Source organism: Lycorma delicatula, chromosome 6 (genome assembly GCF_047948215.1).
Source record: "Lycorma delicatula isolate Av1 chromosome 6, ASM4794821v1, whole genome shotgun sequence".
NCBI classification, from domain to species: domain Eukaryota; kingdom Metazoa; phylum Arthropoda; class Insecta; order Hemiptera; family Fulgoridae; genus Lycorma; species Lycorma delicatula.
Genome location: NC_134460.1, coordinates 51,101,380 through 51,118,273, shown reverse-complemented (window position 1 = coordinate 51,118,273; position 16,894 = coordinate 51,101,380). Strand labels below are relative to the sequence as shown.

The following is a 16,894-nucleotide window of genomic DNA, read 5'->3' as shown; positions in this document are numbered from 1 at the left end:
TACTTGACTAGGTGATGGCTGGGTTGCAGCTCACCTACCTCAATGATGGGAGGGAGCCGACATTGGTGAGAAGGAGTGGCAGTTCATTGACGTCGCCTTCGCTTCAGAGAGAGTTGCTAGAGGAATGAGACAATGGGAGGTGATGAGTGTGGAGACACTAAGTGATCATCAGGCAATTCTATTAGAGACTAGCAACCTCAGGCTGATTGGTTGGTCGGGGCCAGGAGGCATGTTGCCCAGCGTGGATTGGTGTCCTTTAGGACTATGGTGTTGCAGCAGCTGCAGCATTTTGATTCAGTGTCACCAATTTTTGTTACAGAGGTGATGGCCTGGGCTTGTGTAGCATCCTTCTAGATTGCAGACCTGTAGAGGAGAATTGTTTATTGATGGGCAGCGGAGGAGTCTGAGGCTAGGGTCTGTTTGAGAGCCCATCTATGTGTTCAGAGGTCAGGTAGGAGAAAGGATTCAGCAGTAGTCAAGCAGGCTGTAAGAGATCTCAAAGCTGCTGGGAAACTATATAAGGCAACCATTTTGGGCTTAAAAACAAGGAAGTGGCTGGATCTTTGCAAGGATTTGTTGCAGATACGTGGGGCAAAGCGTTTAAAATTGTAATGGGGAGGTTCGGCAGAGCTTTGCTGTCTCTCACTGAGGATGCATCTGTTCATCGTTGCCCTTTTCCCTGATGCAGAGCCGATGGCTGTCAGGGAAATTGCTGCTATTGAGATCCGTTGTTTGAAATGGCAGTTGATGGCTGTAGTGAGTCGTCTCAGGAGAGGTTAGAAGCCTCTCAGGCGCATGCAGAAGATTCCGGCAATGGTGTTGTTGGATGTGAAAAACGCATTCAACTCATTGCCGTTTTTGTTTGTGCTGGCGGCCCTTGAGAGGAAAGGAGTGAGGCTTTACTTGTTAAGAGTGGTGCAAGATTATTTCACCAACGGGATGTTGGTAGCTAGAGTGGGTGCTGGTAGAGTGACTGTGCCAAGTGTGGAGTACTGCAGTGGTCGGTGATCAGCCCCCTATTATGGAATTGTAGCGTATGATGAGGTGCTAAATTTGGAGTATCCGGAGAATGTGCTAGTCACCAGCTTTACTGATCATCTGTCATTGGTGGTGGCCGCTAAAGACAGAGGAGGAGGTTGTTGAGAAAGGTGATGCGGCAGTTGGTCTTGTCGATGGATGGTTGGGAGCAGGAGGTCTCTCTTTGGCTGTGGAGAAATCTAAGGTTGTAGTTATGGCTGGTAGATGGAACTTGCAACCTATTAGGTTTGCAGTGAGGGGGTGCCTATCGAGCCAGTTAGTCAAGCCAAGTACTTAGGTGTTTGGCTTGACAGAAGGTGCTCTTTTAGGTCACACCTAGAGGAGTTGCTTGTCAAGGCTGAACAAACAGTGGTTACAGTTCTTTGGCTTATGAGTAGGATGGGCAGGCCTCACACATCTAAAAGGATAGTGCTTGTTTCATTGGCACAGTCCATGGTGTTATACACTGTTCCCGTGTAGTTTAGAGTTTTGAGACAGAGTACGGCGGTTCAAAAATTGCAGGTGTGGCTAATGCTTATTGGACTGTGACTAGAGAGATGATTTTTGTAGTGGTGTCTGTTTCTTCGATGCAGTTGTTGGTAGAGGCAGCCGTGGAGAGAGCCACGGAGAAAGCCAAGGGTCTTGCCTGCAAGGATTTGCTGAACAAGTACGAGTGGAGTTGGTGTCAGGTTGGACAGCTGAACTAAAAGCTTGATCCCTCAGATGGAGCTGTGGATCGGTAGGAAATATGGTGAGTTGAGCTTTAAGCTCATACAATTTCTTACCGACCATGGTAGTTATAATGAGTATCTGCACCAGATGCGTAGGTGTGCTTCTGACCAGTGCATTTATTGTGAAGAGATAGATTCTGTGGAGCATACCATATTCAGGTATGCGAGGTGAGATTATGCCAGGTTGGAGGTGGAGCAGCTCATTGGACAATTGACGCCGGATAATTGCATGGGCGCTATGTTATTTAGCCCTCGGAATTGGGACGTAATAAGCGCCATGATGAGCAGAATAATGCATTCTAAATTTGCGGAGGAAGATGATCACAATTTGGGGTAGATTAGGAATGGGCAAATGACCCCGTTCAGAAGGGGTGGTGATGCTCCGGCATCCCACTTCAATGAACAGGGACTCCTGGGGTCCATAGGGTGGGTAAAAAGAAAAGACTGAAGGAACCTCTATTTGGCGAGGGGGGGGGGGTAAGGCATTGAAGAGAAGACCCAGTCCTGTCTGACCAGGTGGTACCCCATGCTGGTAACAGCATAGCTGGGCCCAGCATGGTTGCTCGGAAGGTTTGAGGCTATGGCATCTCTAGGACTGAGTAATAATATCAGAGCAGGGAACCTGTTTTAGGGGGAAAAAAGATATGCGCATTATGAATTTTACTTTTTCATTAACATGTAATGTTGATTCGTCACTGAAGACGACATGATAAAGAAAGTCTTCATCATGGTGGATCATTTCATTTGCAAAGTTAGCACGTAAACCATAATCTGTAGGCTTCAGAGCTTGAGCTCAGCTAAAACTGTTTTAGTTGCTCTTCTATTTTATATATAATTAATCAATGTACATGTAACTTGAGAAATATTACATAGCTTTAAAACCTTGTTATTCATTTTGAAATACACACTACTTTAAAATTTGGACAGTTTTATTAATCCAGGATACCTACATTGCTATACTTCAACTGAAGCTGGACTCTCTATTGCAAAAGCTATACACAAAAATCATATCATATCTTCATGAGTAAAGAGACACAGCATTTTTCAAAACAGAGAATTTCAGATGGAATTTCACTTTTTTAAATTCAGATTCAATTGGGATAGTGTAGGTTCAGTTTAGAGTAAACACAAAATCAACATAACTTTTGAATCTCAAAAATAATTAAACAATAAAAAATATGTCAAAAATAACTAAACTGCCTAATTTTTATTATTAACACATAACCACAATTTTATGACAATGAGTAGTATTGAAATTAATTTCATATCGTACAGTTACTGTTGTCAACCTAATTTTATAAAGGTCTAAATTTGTTGTACTACAAGGAGCTGCTTTCAATTTTTCTGTTAAATTTTATTGTTTTTGATTATAAAAGTTTTTTTTTTCATAGACTTGTATTATATCAGTTTAATAACATAGTTATTGTTACTTCAGACGAAAAAAATGTGCTATTCATAACTGAATTTTTCTGTTTTAAGTTGGATATATCATGAAAACTACAGGAGATACAGTTTTGGGACATGTTTTATTCAATTTTTAGGTCAAAAAACATAAGAAACCATAAAGTTTTACCCTCTTACAAAACGCCTTACAAAATTTCAATATGACCTCAGGGGGACTGAAATTAGGGTGAAATTTTTCACTAACTGTAACTCGATAGTGTTTTTGATTTTATGTTTGCATTAACTTTTCCTTGTTTGAAGCTATAGAATCAGTTTCTTAATTATTCTCCTTTCCTCCTGAATCATTCAGCATGTAAAACCTTCATGTACTACAACCATATAACCTGTCAGGAGAAATTGTTTGGGAAATAATCTTCAGTGTAACAAAGCCATACATAAAAATGATTATGTAAGTTATAATTTCACAACTTGCATAACATCGAGATTTTAGAGTTAACATTTTTCTGTTGTTTCTGAAGGGATGCCATTAAAAATCTGAGGATATAAAAGAACTTATTTTATTTTAAGGTTTGACATAAAAAAATAGACTTAAGTTCACCTTGTGTTTATTTTTATTTTTATTTTTTGTAATTTTTCTTAATTTATTTTCTAAACAAATTTTAGTACCCAGAAAGATATGCATACGGAGAGAGAAAGTCCTTTCTTGAGTAACTGTTATACTTCTAAATTCTAGTAATAAGTAAAACTTTTTAAGGTTTACACTATTCACATTGCACTTCCAGAATTTCTGAATACTGAAGGGTGACAATTTCTTAGTTAATAGTTTAAAAGTTGTTTATTGAAACTGCAGTTTCTTGGAGGAATGAACAGTTCTTTCCTCTATTGTAGACTGGTCCCTCAATTTCATATTATTAATTATCACGTAAAATGAAACAGTCAAATAGTCATGAAAAACTCTTATGTATTATATTAATGAACATAAAAAACTTAAAATTATATAATATTGTGTTGTGTTTAATAATCAGTTAGTATTCAGAAACAGAAACAGGCTTGTGCTTTGAATAATAGGTGGCGGTCGAGGTAATAGATAAGTACCTAAACTTAAACACTTATTGATCATTAGAAGTAGCAATGATAAATTATTATCCTATTTCACAGTTATCAGTATAACTTGCTTTGGTATGAATTTTTCAGCAATTTTATCAGCTGGTTACTCATGTTTATTGTCTTATCTATCTATCAATAAGTACAATTCTGTCAAGACTAAACATAATGAATAAATATATCAATGCAGTAAAATATATAATATGCTAATATAAATATGTAATTTAAATAAAGTAAGAAAATCATTCAGTTTTAATTATGGATTGGCTGAGAAATGACAAACAAAAACTTCTGGGATATAAGTTGAGAAATTGGTGGTTGTGATTATAATGTCATGATGTAGTAGGTTAGCTTTTATAATTTTGTTGATCAAATAATTTTTTGTACGTTCATTTGATCATTTGAATTTCTTTTACACACCTTTGATTTTTACATTGCATCTGAAAACAGATTTTATGATCTCTTAACTTCATTTGTGTAAGTTCCTTTCTATTTCTGTTGTTGCATAATTTCCCTTGAGTTAAGGAATTCTTTGTGGATTGTGATATGGTATATTGCCTATTGCCTAAGAAATTAATCAAGATTTGAGATTTTCTATGATTTTTTTCATTAAGCCACTTAATATAATTGGTATTCTGTTTCACATAAACCCCCATCATTTTTATTAGTTTATACATTGTTAGTCCACTTAATACAAAACCTTGCTCCTCAAAAATCATAATGAAACTTTCTCCTTTTGATTTTGGTTGCTGAACATTACCAAGAATTTGATGGAAGTGACTAAATTTACATTTTTGTTATACAAAATGTATCCCTGTACATCACAGATCTATGTTCTTTTATATGTGTTTTTATATTTGCCTTTAAACTTTTTCCATTTAAAATGTATATATTTTTTTAATATTACACGTACACAGTCATCATTATCCTGAAAACTAATTTTTTATTTGGAGAGATTTAAGTGAGCTGAGGACAAATGTTTTCTTTGGGTAAGATTCATAAATATTCACTTCAGAATATGCCTGTAGAGATCACCTAGGTATAGAACAGGATTTTTATATTTCTGGCATTTATTAGATGCGTGAGAAATTATGATTTTCTGATTTGAATTTGATCTGCATTGCTGGAAATTAAGGAATTATATTCTTTTTTTATGTACGAAAAAATAAAAACTGAAATGCCTAATGCTGCAGCAACCAGTCCGTGCCTTTATTTATGGGTATAATAAATCTGTTTTTCTCAGCTGCTTCTTGAATGAATTTTTATACGTAAGTAAATTAGTCTGGTGACCAGTCCATTTAAAATTTGATCATAATTCAGCCATCTTTAACACTTTTAGTTCTTCCAAGTAACATTAAGAAATAATTAACAGTAATAGTAAAAGTGGCATGCACAACACACATTTAGAATGGAAATTACTTTTTGTGTATAAAAAGTAAAACATATTTGATTTAAAAATTATTTGTTAGTAATAAAGTAGCCCACTGTAGTATTTCAAAATAAGAATATTATTTGATATTAATCATGTAAAATAAAATATGCTAGAAAAGATTTGAGATTACAAATGAGCAAAAATAAAATAATACAAGTGAGCCATTAGATTTTTTTTGAAAAGACTTTGATAGTACAGTAATGTTTTATTATAAACCACACCTTTTGTCACTTTCTGTTTCTAACAGAACTACATTCCTAAGTGTCATTCATTGAACATTAAAACAGTGTTCAACTTAAAAGAGGCCCCATCACTTCGTAGTTTATACTAAATGCATATTTTTGTTAAAATACATACATTGGTGTGAGGTAGGTAAAATAATTGGAAGATGTTGGTAGGAATGGGGCTAGAGTGGGGATGACTGTTTACTGCATGCACATTTGAGTATTGCTAGTTTGTGTCTAGCATTAGCTGTTGAACAACATTGTGTAATTGTGTGTTTGTTAAAATGCGGTTAACTGTTGAGAATGTGTATTTGTGATGAAAATTTATTTAGAGATGAAATCTCATATTGTTTGTCAGCAAATGTTCAGGGAGAAATTTGCAAAGGAATCACCAGTGAAAAGTGTTATTCAGAAGTTAATTAAAAATTTCATAAAGCTGGTGCGATGTTAGATGAGAAACGTGCTCGATGTAGGTTAATTTTAGCGAAATAGGTCGTACAGGAAGTAAAGCAGCTGATAGTAGGTCTAATAAATCTCTGTGGAGACTAAACCAGGTAAAGAATATTTTACTAGGTTTAGCCCACACTGCAGTGGGAGGAATGCTGAAATGTTTTCTGTATAAAATGCAGGTTTTCCTTGATCTAAGTAATGCTGATTATACTAAAAGAATTCACTACTGTCATTGATTCAAGAACTTCATTTGAGGCAACGTTAGTGTTTTAGATCAAATGAGTATGTTAATAGTCAGAACCTTTCTTTTTCCTGTTTAGCCTCCGGTAACTACCGTTTAGATAATTCTTCAGAGGATGAATGAGGATGATATGTATGAGTGTAAATGAAGTGTAGTCTTGTACATTCTCAGTTCGACCATTCCTGAGACGTGTGGTTAATTGAAACCCAACCACCAAAGAACACCGGTATCCATGATCTAGTATTCAAATCCATGTAAAAATATCTGGCTTTACTAGGACTTGAACACTGTAACTCTCGACTTCCAAATCAGCTGATTTGGGAAGACGCGTTAACCACTAGACCAACCCGGTGGGTTTAATAGTCAGAACCTGATATTAGCTTCTTATTTTACTCGCCTTAAGGGACAGCCAAATCACCCAGCTTTAATGCAGTTCCTGGAAATACTTATTTTTGAAGATATGAGGACTGCCCACATTATACTGCACCTGTAGGAATTTGTACCTGACATTTACTGCACCTTATGAATGTTGTTGGATTTTCTGTTTTTCTTGTTTATCCGTGATCATATCCTCCATGGACAATCAACTTTATAAATTTTATATTTGACCTCATGAAATACAATAATCAAACCACCTATTTTCTTTCAGCAAATGTTTCACCATATTCTCTCTAAGACAAACCCAGACGCAGTGATATATGTTAATGGATCGAAACAACAATACCATTGGATGCACATTTATCGTTAATGACCAAACCTGTATGTTTGGTCTGCCTGTTATTACTAGTGTCTTTACTGCTGAACTATATGCTGTAAATAAGGCATTGAATATCATTAACCCTAAGTACTGTCATGCCATTATTTGTAGCGATTTGTGTAATGCTCTACAATCCTTAGAAAATTTTTATTCCAGGCATTCTATAGTCACCAATGCAATTGCCGAGTTGAACCATCGCAACACACAAGTGAGTTTCTGCTGGATCCCTAGCCACGTGGGGATTCCAGGTAATGAACGTCCAGATTCCACTGCTAAAGATGCATGTAGTCAACCATCCTTCACTACCCATGTTACTACATCCAACTTTATTAATTGTAAAACTCGCTCCTCGTTCAAAGTGGCAACTTGACTGGACAGCTACATTAAATAAACTCCAGCACATTAAAGGTTCTGTGTTGCCATGGGACTTCTCATACAGAAAAATTTGTTGTGAGAAAGTGGTGCTCTGCCAATTGCAGATAGGATGTACAAGAGCTATTCGTGGGTATCTGTTGTCAACAGTAAACGCACCAGTACGCATGCAATGCAACTGCCGCTTGACTGTGCACCACATTCTTGTGGAATGCATATGTTATGTGGTATTGCGTCGTAAATTTAAATTGCCCAGGAATTTTCATCAAATCCTGGGCAATAATAAAGAAGTTATGAACCAGGGGTTTTTGTTTCTTTGGGGTGCTAATATTTTACATCATTTTTAATGGTTTTTTTAGATTTTTCTACAGCAGTTATATGTTTTGTGTCTTAACAATTTGGTTTAAGTTTTTTGTTTTGTCTTTGTTTTTAATATTTTAGTTTGTTTTGATTTTGTTTTTAAATTTCTACTTTGTTTTTATTTTGTTTTAATTTTTGTTATTCTATTAGGTTTTGTATTTATATTTCACGTTTTTTTTTCCGGGCATTTTTATTTAATTTCTAATTGTGAATTTTTAAAATTTAGTATTTTAAAACACATACATCATGTTCAGGCGATGATAACACTGAAACGTTTTTCACCCAGAAAAAGCCAGAAAAAAAAAACAGTCAATTACCGAACCTGGGGGTTCTGAAAACCTGCACATTTTCTTTGAATTTCCCCTGCACCAGCAAAGAACAGGCAAGTAGACATATGGCGTGCAGTTTCAAGGTGACAAATAAGACAATCCTTATTTTTTGAAAAAATTGTGGTTGGTCATCTACCAAAGAATTACCAAACAATTCATAGCTGTAACGGCAAAAGGATGAGCGGTATTCATCCTTGCCGTGCAGCTCGCTCTACTATCGAAATGCTACAGGATTTTTTTTCAGTGGAAGAATCATTTCTAAAGAATTGTGGCCACCAAGATTCTCTGGTCTCAGTAGTCCAGATTTCTTTCTGTGCGGTAACTTAGAAAAGTTTTTTATAGGAGCAATCCATTCACCCTTTCTTTTTTTTTCCTGTTTAGCCTCCGGTAACTACCGTTTAGATAATACTTCAGAGGATGAATGAGGATGATATGTATGAGTGTGAATGAAGTGTAGTCTTGTACATTCTCAATTCGACCATACCTGAGATGTGTGGTTAATTGAAACCCAACCACCAAAGAACACTGGTATCCACGATCTAGTATTCAAGTCAGTGTAAAAATAGCTGGCTTTACTAGGACTTGAACGCTGGAACTATCGACTTCCAAATCAGCTGATTTGGGAAGACACGTTCATCACTAGACCAACCCGGTGGGTCAATCCATTCACCCTGCAGGAATTGAAGACAACTTTACCAATGCCATCCAGGAAATAGATAGGGTACAGTTAAAAAAAGTAGCCAGAAACATGGTCAAACATAGAAGCAGATGGACATAATTTTCAGCACCTGTAAATTATTACACAACTGTTTGCCATTAACTATTATCTATTGACCAAAGTAAGTGATGGGGGCCTCTCTTAAGTTTAACATGGTATTATTTCAGTATTACATTCATTAAAAACATATGTACAGTTCTTTATTAAATTCAATACTTAAACTGTAATAATTTTTAACATCTTGATGTGTTCATCTAAAACACTATAAACATTTACAGTTCATCATGTGTTTGAATAATAAATTATATAATATCACTGTAATATCTAGTTGTTTTTTGTTCTCTGCTTGTCTTTCAGTTTCTATCCTCCATCCTTGACTTCATCTGTTAGCTTCAGCCTTTCACTTTGTTTTCTCTTCACACCTTTTACTATTTCCTTAAGATGTTACTAATACTTTTTCTTTCAGAATATATTCAGTTATTTTCCTTTGAACTTTTTGTAAGAATTCTCTGCTATAACTACTGTTCTAAACATTATTTTATTTTTCACACATTTTATTCTTTCTTTCTCCAAATCTACATTTTAAAAGCTTCAGTATAATCATTTGTCTCTTTTATAATTCTTTCTGATTTAGGAGATTTGTAGAATTCACTATCTATAGAGCTAGTGGATTCCCTCTTGATGAGCTTGATGAATTCTTTGTTTTTTCAGCTACATTTGATTCTTTTGTTAATTTTCACAATTGTTGATCAATTCTACCATAGTTGGCTGGTTGATAAATTATTTTTTTAATGTTACCTTCTGCTATGTATCTGATGCAACAATAATAATAGCATTAAGGAAAAACAATAGTGGTGATGGTTAACCAGTTATTTCTTACAAAAAGAATCTCAATTTTTCATTTCAATCTGGTGCTTTTCATGACTTCTAACACAAAGCATTCATTGTACTGTTTACTGAATAATGATTTCAGATATAGAACAAATCTCACTAAATAATTCAAGTTTATCATTCAAATCTTCAGAAAGATGACCATAAACTTTAACTTCCTTGAGTGCCTCAAGGATGTGTATTAAGTGTCACTTTATTTTCTATAGCCAACAAGTGTATTACTGGGTGGAATCCTATTTTATGTGCAGCCAACCTGTTTCATGTTCTTTATTTGTTGATTTTGCTATATATATATATATATTATGTCCCATTCAACAGCCACAGCAGAGGGATTACTACGGAACACTATCTTAGCATGAAGCTTTGTCTAAGGTTACTTTTTCATCTGAGAAAACAAAATGTGTTGTCTTTTTTTGGCTGCAGGATCCTTTTACTCCACAAGTGTTTCTCAATGGAGAGCTAGTTGTTATCTCTGCTGATGTCTGGTTTTTAGGTTTATTTTTTTGATAGCCATCTAGAGTGGGTCAAACACACCAAACAATTAAAAACAAAATGTTTCAAACTTTTAGATACGCTGCAAGTCCTTAGCAGCACCAATTGTAGAGCTGATCAGTCATGTATGATGTGTTTTTATTATTCCTTAGTTTGTTCCCATTTAGTTTATGGTTGGGGCACCTACTTTTTAGCACGTCATACCATGCTTAAAATGCTGGATGGCATACATCACACTTTCTTTCGGCTTGCTACAGGTTGCTTAGATCAAACCCTGTCATAAGCATACTTGTTGCCTGTGATGAGCTATCTCTTTGAGATAGACGAGACCAGTATCTTACTTTACCTGTCTTGAATGACAACCAAATCACCCAGCTATTGACGCAGTCCTTTGGAATCCTAATATACAAAGGTATGAGGACATCCATGTTATACTGCACCTGTAAGTGTTCGTACCCGATGTTTACTGCACCTTATAAATATTGATACATATTCTATTTTTCCAATGTATTCATGTTTCAATCAGCAAATGTTTCACCAAATCCTCTTCAAGATAAACCAAGTCTTTACTGCTGAACTATACGCTATAAATAAGGTTTTGAATATCATTAATCCTAAGTACCATTATATCCTCATTTGTAGTGACTCTTGTAGTGCACTCCAAGCCTTACAAAACTTCTATTCAATACATCCTATCATTACCAAAATCTACAATGCAATCTCTGAATTGAACCATAAGTGAGTTTCTGCTGGATCCTTAGCCACGTGAGAATTCCAGGTAATGAACATGCGGATTCCACTGCTAAAGATGCATGTAGTCAATCATCTTTCTTTACTTTTGACTTACTACAATAACTGTAGTTAATGTAGTACTACATTTGACTTTATTAACTGTGTAAAATTCATGTTTCTTGCAAAGCAACAAGATAGCTGGATTGCTACAGTAGATAACAAACTTTGACATATCAGAGGTACTGTATTGCCATGGGACTCCTCTCACAGGAAAATTCGCCAAGAGTAAGTGGTCCTCTGCCGATCGCGCGGATAGGATATATGAGAGTTACTCATGGGTACCTGATGTCAGCAGAAAAAGCACCACTACATGTTAGATGCGACTGCTGCTTAACTGTGCGCCACATCCTTGTGGATTGCATACGTTATGCGGCCTTATGTTGCAAATTTAAACTATCCAGCAACATTTGCCATATTCTAGGCAATGGCAAGAAAGGGTTAGATCAGGTGCTGTTATCCCTATGAAATGTAAATATGTGTCACAAAAATTTACTTAATTCTAGTATTTATGTTGTATTTTTTATTCGTGAGCAAAAGTTTTTTTTATTTAATTTAAAGATCATAGTTTAAAACTTAGAACTTTAATTTTTGTTAACTGTGAAGGGGCCCTTTACACCCCTCACAGATTTTTAGTGTTATTTAAATGTTTTGTTTTTAATTTTGTTTTTATTTTTAAATTAAGATTTTGATTGTGATATTAGTTTTATTTTTTTTCTCTCATGTGTGATATTCGTTGTAAGTTTTTAGTGATATTACTTTTTACCTTTTTAGTGATATTTTGTATATGTTAATTACTTTTAAGTTTTAGTTGTTTTATATATATATATATTTTTTTTTTAAATTTTAATCTAGCTTTAGTTTTTAGTTTTTTTTTTAACTTTTTTCATGTAATATTATGTTTGTTCCAGGCGATGATAATGCAAAAGCGTTTTTTGCTCTCAAAAGTGCATCACTTTTAATGGTATTTTGTGTTAAAAATTTTGTGCTTCTGGATTTATACTAAATGTACCACCATAAAATATTTTTAATAATACTTAAATTATTAAATATTATTAAAGTTATACTATTTTATTTATTTTACAGGGACTTAAAGCGATTTATTCACCATACACAGGGATAGTAGATTTTGCTAGAGTTGCTCGTAACTATGGTTCTAATTTTAAACAGAATGGAGGAAAAATAATTTTAAATTTTGATGTAAAAAGAATCACAAAATCTACGGAAGGAGATTCTGGAACAAATGGAGATACTAGTGCATATCCTATAATGCTTATAGATAAAAAGGATCGAGTAAGTTGTAAAAACTGTGTGAAAAATTCTCCTTTGATACATTTTAAAGTATAATACTTTGAGTCTTGTAAAGCTTTATCTCTTAAACCTCTTTTTTATTTGTATACCCATATTACAAGTAATACTCACTATAAAAACTATATGTTCTTATAAGAAAAGTTTTATATTTTGCTTGCTTACAGATTGCATGTTTTAGTTAAGTGTATAAGTCCATACTGTGGAAGTCTGGTAGCCCTTTTAAGTTAAATAATTCTTTTATTTAGCTTAAAGCACATTTTAACATGTTTGCAGAAATTAAAAATTTTTATTTGCAAAAGTTTCTATAGCTGGGTCAGGTTTATCTATTAACAGATTTAAAGTAAATATTAAAAAGACCCCTGAGTAATGTTTTATATCATTAGTTGTTTTGAAAAACAATGAAAAATACCATGAATGTGTTTAGAATAATTGTAAAATTGTGCAGTTTTAAAGTATTTACGTTTTCCTGAACTTAAAACTTGACTGTTTTTGTAAGCAAAATCCAACATTTTTTATTAGTTATGATGACTATAAAATTTCTTAACTGTATATTTTTAAAAAATGTATAAAATAAAAATAAGTAAAAGTTAGTCCATGGTAATTTCAAGAATGACTGAACTGATACAAAAAATTCTTTTGTTTTAAAGCTTAGACCTTCCCGATTCATTGGTTATATAAATTATAAAAACCTGTTCTATACACCTCCTGATTTTGCCCCTTCTTTGGTAATTACTTTATGAATAAAATTTTCTCTAAAAAAGTCAAGTTTGATTATAAGGACAACATTATCATTCATCTACAGAACTTTTTGAATCCGATTGTATGGGACCACAGGCTTATTGTTCGGGTTAAAAGGATTCTTAGCTTCTATAACCCCCTTGGATCCCCTTGTTTATTCCTATAAAAGTTGAAATATTATATTATTCAAAACTTTATATTATCAAAAGAGGTTCTGGCTTTCAAAAAAATATGGTTTAGTAGAAGAAAGGTTAAGGCCTCTCTGAGATCCACCTAAATTAACAAAAATAAAAATATTCGGTTAGTCAAACTTTTTTTTTTCCAAAATTTTGTTACCTTAAAAAAACATTACAAATCCTTTAAGTGGTGGTGGTGCTGCTGCTCAAAAAGCTCTAGTCCTTCAAATAGATAATTTTTTCATAGTCATGCTCAGTTACAAGAATTGAGCATTGCAAAGTTGGATTTACATCTTTAAAAAAATGTATCCTGCCTTATAAAAAATAAAAAACAGTCCTCCTTTCTCTTAAAAGGGTCTCTAACTCCTTTAATTCAAAATTAATAGCCTTTGATATTCAGTCCCTTCTTTACAAAATATTTTTCTTGGACTGTTGAAAGCTGTACAATATTGAAAGTTGGTACCATGTTAACTCCCAGATTCTTTTAAACTCTGAAGCCATTTATTAATAAACAAAGAAATTTTTTGATATTATAACTATTTTTAACACAGATCATCCTTCAAGGACACAAAAAGGATGTCAAAGAGGTTAGGGGTCTCTTAACTGCCAAAGGCTGGGGCCTTGGGTCTCACAGTACTATTCAATTATGAAAATCTGACAGGACTTGCTATTAACAAAATTAGATCTTGAGAAAGTTAATATATGTGAAATCTACTAGTTTAAATTAAACTTATGTGTATGTATATTCCCATCAGTATGGTCTTATATTGTTGCGTTTAAAAAAAAAATACTTGATGGAAATTGTATTTCATTTTGTACATTTCTATAAGTTGTCATAATACCTATTTTTATCAAATTTCTATGGTAAGTTAATCATAATTTGATAAATACATTCTAGCTTTTAATGAAAAATAATTACAAGTAAGCAAGCATTCAACAATTTTCAAAGTTCATTTTCGAAGTTCATTCAAAAATTGTACTTTGTGTCTGTTTTGTATAAATATATTCTTTAAATATTATTTACCAGTTTTTTGACCAATAACATCTAGAAATGATGAGGAACACCCAGAATGATCTCGGTTATGAACATTCTGTCATTCCTCATTGAATATGATGCACTACTTTCTCACCCTTGAAACATTCATCATACTCTACTTTCATTGTGCTATATACAGGTTGATTACAAATGAAATATGTACTTTCATCTTATAAAAATATATTTTTTAAGAGTTGAGATTATTACATGATTATATAAAAGAATTCCTTAAGTGTTAATTTATAATGTTCAATGTGTGTACTGTTTGTAATGTAACATGACAGATATCAAAATGGTAGTTGAATTTGACCCAAACACATGCAAGCATATGCCGGTCAATGATAGCATCAGCATTTGTGATGTGTTGTTTTAAGTCACCGATATCAATAAGAAGGGGCGGTACAAAAACTTGGTCTTTTACATAACTCCATAAAAAGTAATTGCAAGGCGTTAAGTGGTGGGCAATGCTAAACACCATGTTTTCCTCAATTGCACAGTAGATCCATCGTTTGGGAATGCGTTCATCTAGATAATTTCTGACCTGTAACTGCCAGTTAGGCAAAGCTCCATATTGTACAAAAACAAGGTTTTCATTACCTTTCTCGAGTTGAGGCATTAGCCATTCACTTAATATGTCCAGATAAATTTCTCCAGATACTGTCACTTCATGAAAAAAGAACGGTTTGTACTACACCCCTTCACTAGATACAGCACAAAACACATTCAGTTCAGAAAAATCTTTATATGTTGTAAACTTTCTCTTGGGTTTTCTCTATCCCATATTCTTGCATTATGTCTATTAACTTCTCCACCATTGTGAAACTTAAATTTGTCACTTAGAATTAGGCGATGAAAAAAGCTATTGTCATTTTCAACACTCCCTGCAACTCCACACAGAAATGTTTACATAAGACTGAATCGTTAACATTTAAACTTTGGTACTAACTGTAATTTACAAGAAATTGTTTCCAAACATTTCTGCAGAATTTTCCACACAGTCGGTTGAGGAATTTGTAATTCTAAATTTGCTGATCTAGTCCATTTCCCTGGGCTACGTTGATACACATCATGATCATGATCAATTTGTTCTTCTGAAACAGGAGGTCTTCCAGCATTTTTCTTTTTACACAGATACTCTATGTTTTGAAACTGTCTATTCCAGTCATAGATTGATTTTCTTGTTGGTGGTGCTTTACCCTATTTTGTTCTGAAACATTGCTGCAGAGCAGTAACAGGGTTTGTTTTGGTTAATTCAAGCTCATAAAAAGCTTTCTTTACTGCAGTAGCGACCATCTTGCCAGACTGGTAACATGACATGTCAGTCAGTGACATTAGCAGCAGAGCAGATATACCAACATAAACTTTAAAAAATTCCTTGTAATACCATATTTACTGTATTCACATACACCAATTTTGTATAAGCCGTTGAAAGTGTATATTTCATTTGTAATTACCTATATTATATTTCATTGTGCTCTATATTGTGTGCTATATCCATCATAGTCTACTTTCATAGTAAACTTGTTATACGAGGTGCTACCCAAAAGTTCAAGGAATTTTACCATAAAAATAAAATAGCTACCATAACTTATAATTTCCACTGTCTCCTTCAAAGTAATCCCTTTGGGCATTGATACACCCAGCGTTTTTCCCATAATGCCATGCATCCTTGGAAGTCTGCAGGTGTAAGTGTTCGAAGCACGTTCTGCGTTTCTTCCTGAATCTCCTCAATTGTGTTAAAATGACTTTCAATTGAAATTTTATTTTCAGAAAGAGAAAAAAATTGCATGGGGCAAGATCAGGTGAATAGGGTGGGTGGGGAATCACTACCGTCTTTTTGGAAGCCAAGAAATTCCGAACGGCTAGCAATGTGTGCGCGGGCGCGTTGTCATGGTGCAGATCCCAGCTGTTGTTACCCCACAGATCTAAACGTTTGCACCTAATGCTTTCACGTAACCGCTTCAAAACTTCACAATAGAACATCCCAATGACAGTTTGACCAAGAGGAACAAATTCCTTATGGATAATGCCTTTGATGTCGAAAAAACAATCATCATGGACTTCACATTGCTGCGAACTTGGCGTGCTTTTTTTGGCCGCGGTGAACTTGGCGACTTCCACTGTGATGACTGCTGCTTAGTTTCAGGGTCATACCCGTACAGCCATGTCTCATCACTGGTTATAATGTTGGAGATGAAGTTAGGGTCATCTCTTGCTGAATTTTTCTACTCACTACAGACAGCTTTGCGATTTTGTTTCTGGTCGCTGTTCAGCAGTCTCTGTACAAATTTTGCAGCAATGCGTCTCATGTTCAAATTGTTT

At 34.3% G+C, this 16,894-nt stretch overlaps 1 protein-coding gene across 2 annotated transcripts in view; it reads left to right on the top strand.

Moving 5' to 3' along the window:
- LOC142327055 (L-2-hydroxyglutarate dehydrogenase, mitochondrial-like) overlaps positions 1-16,894 on the top strand; it is an 81,363-nt gene that overhangs the window by 22,650 nt on the left and 41,819 nt on the right. For both annotated transcript variants that reach the window (XM_075369829.1, XM_075369828.1), the window contains exon 4: positions 12,398-12,604. In XM_075369829.1, the coding sequence (XP_075225944.1) occupies positions 12,398-12,604 (207 nt within the window). The remainder of the gene's footprint in view (positions 1-12,397; positions 12,605-16,894) is intronic.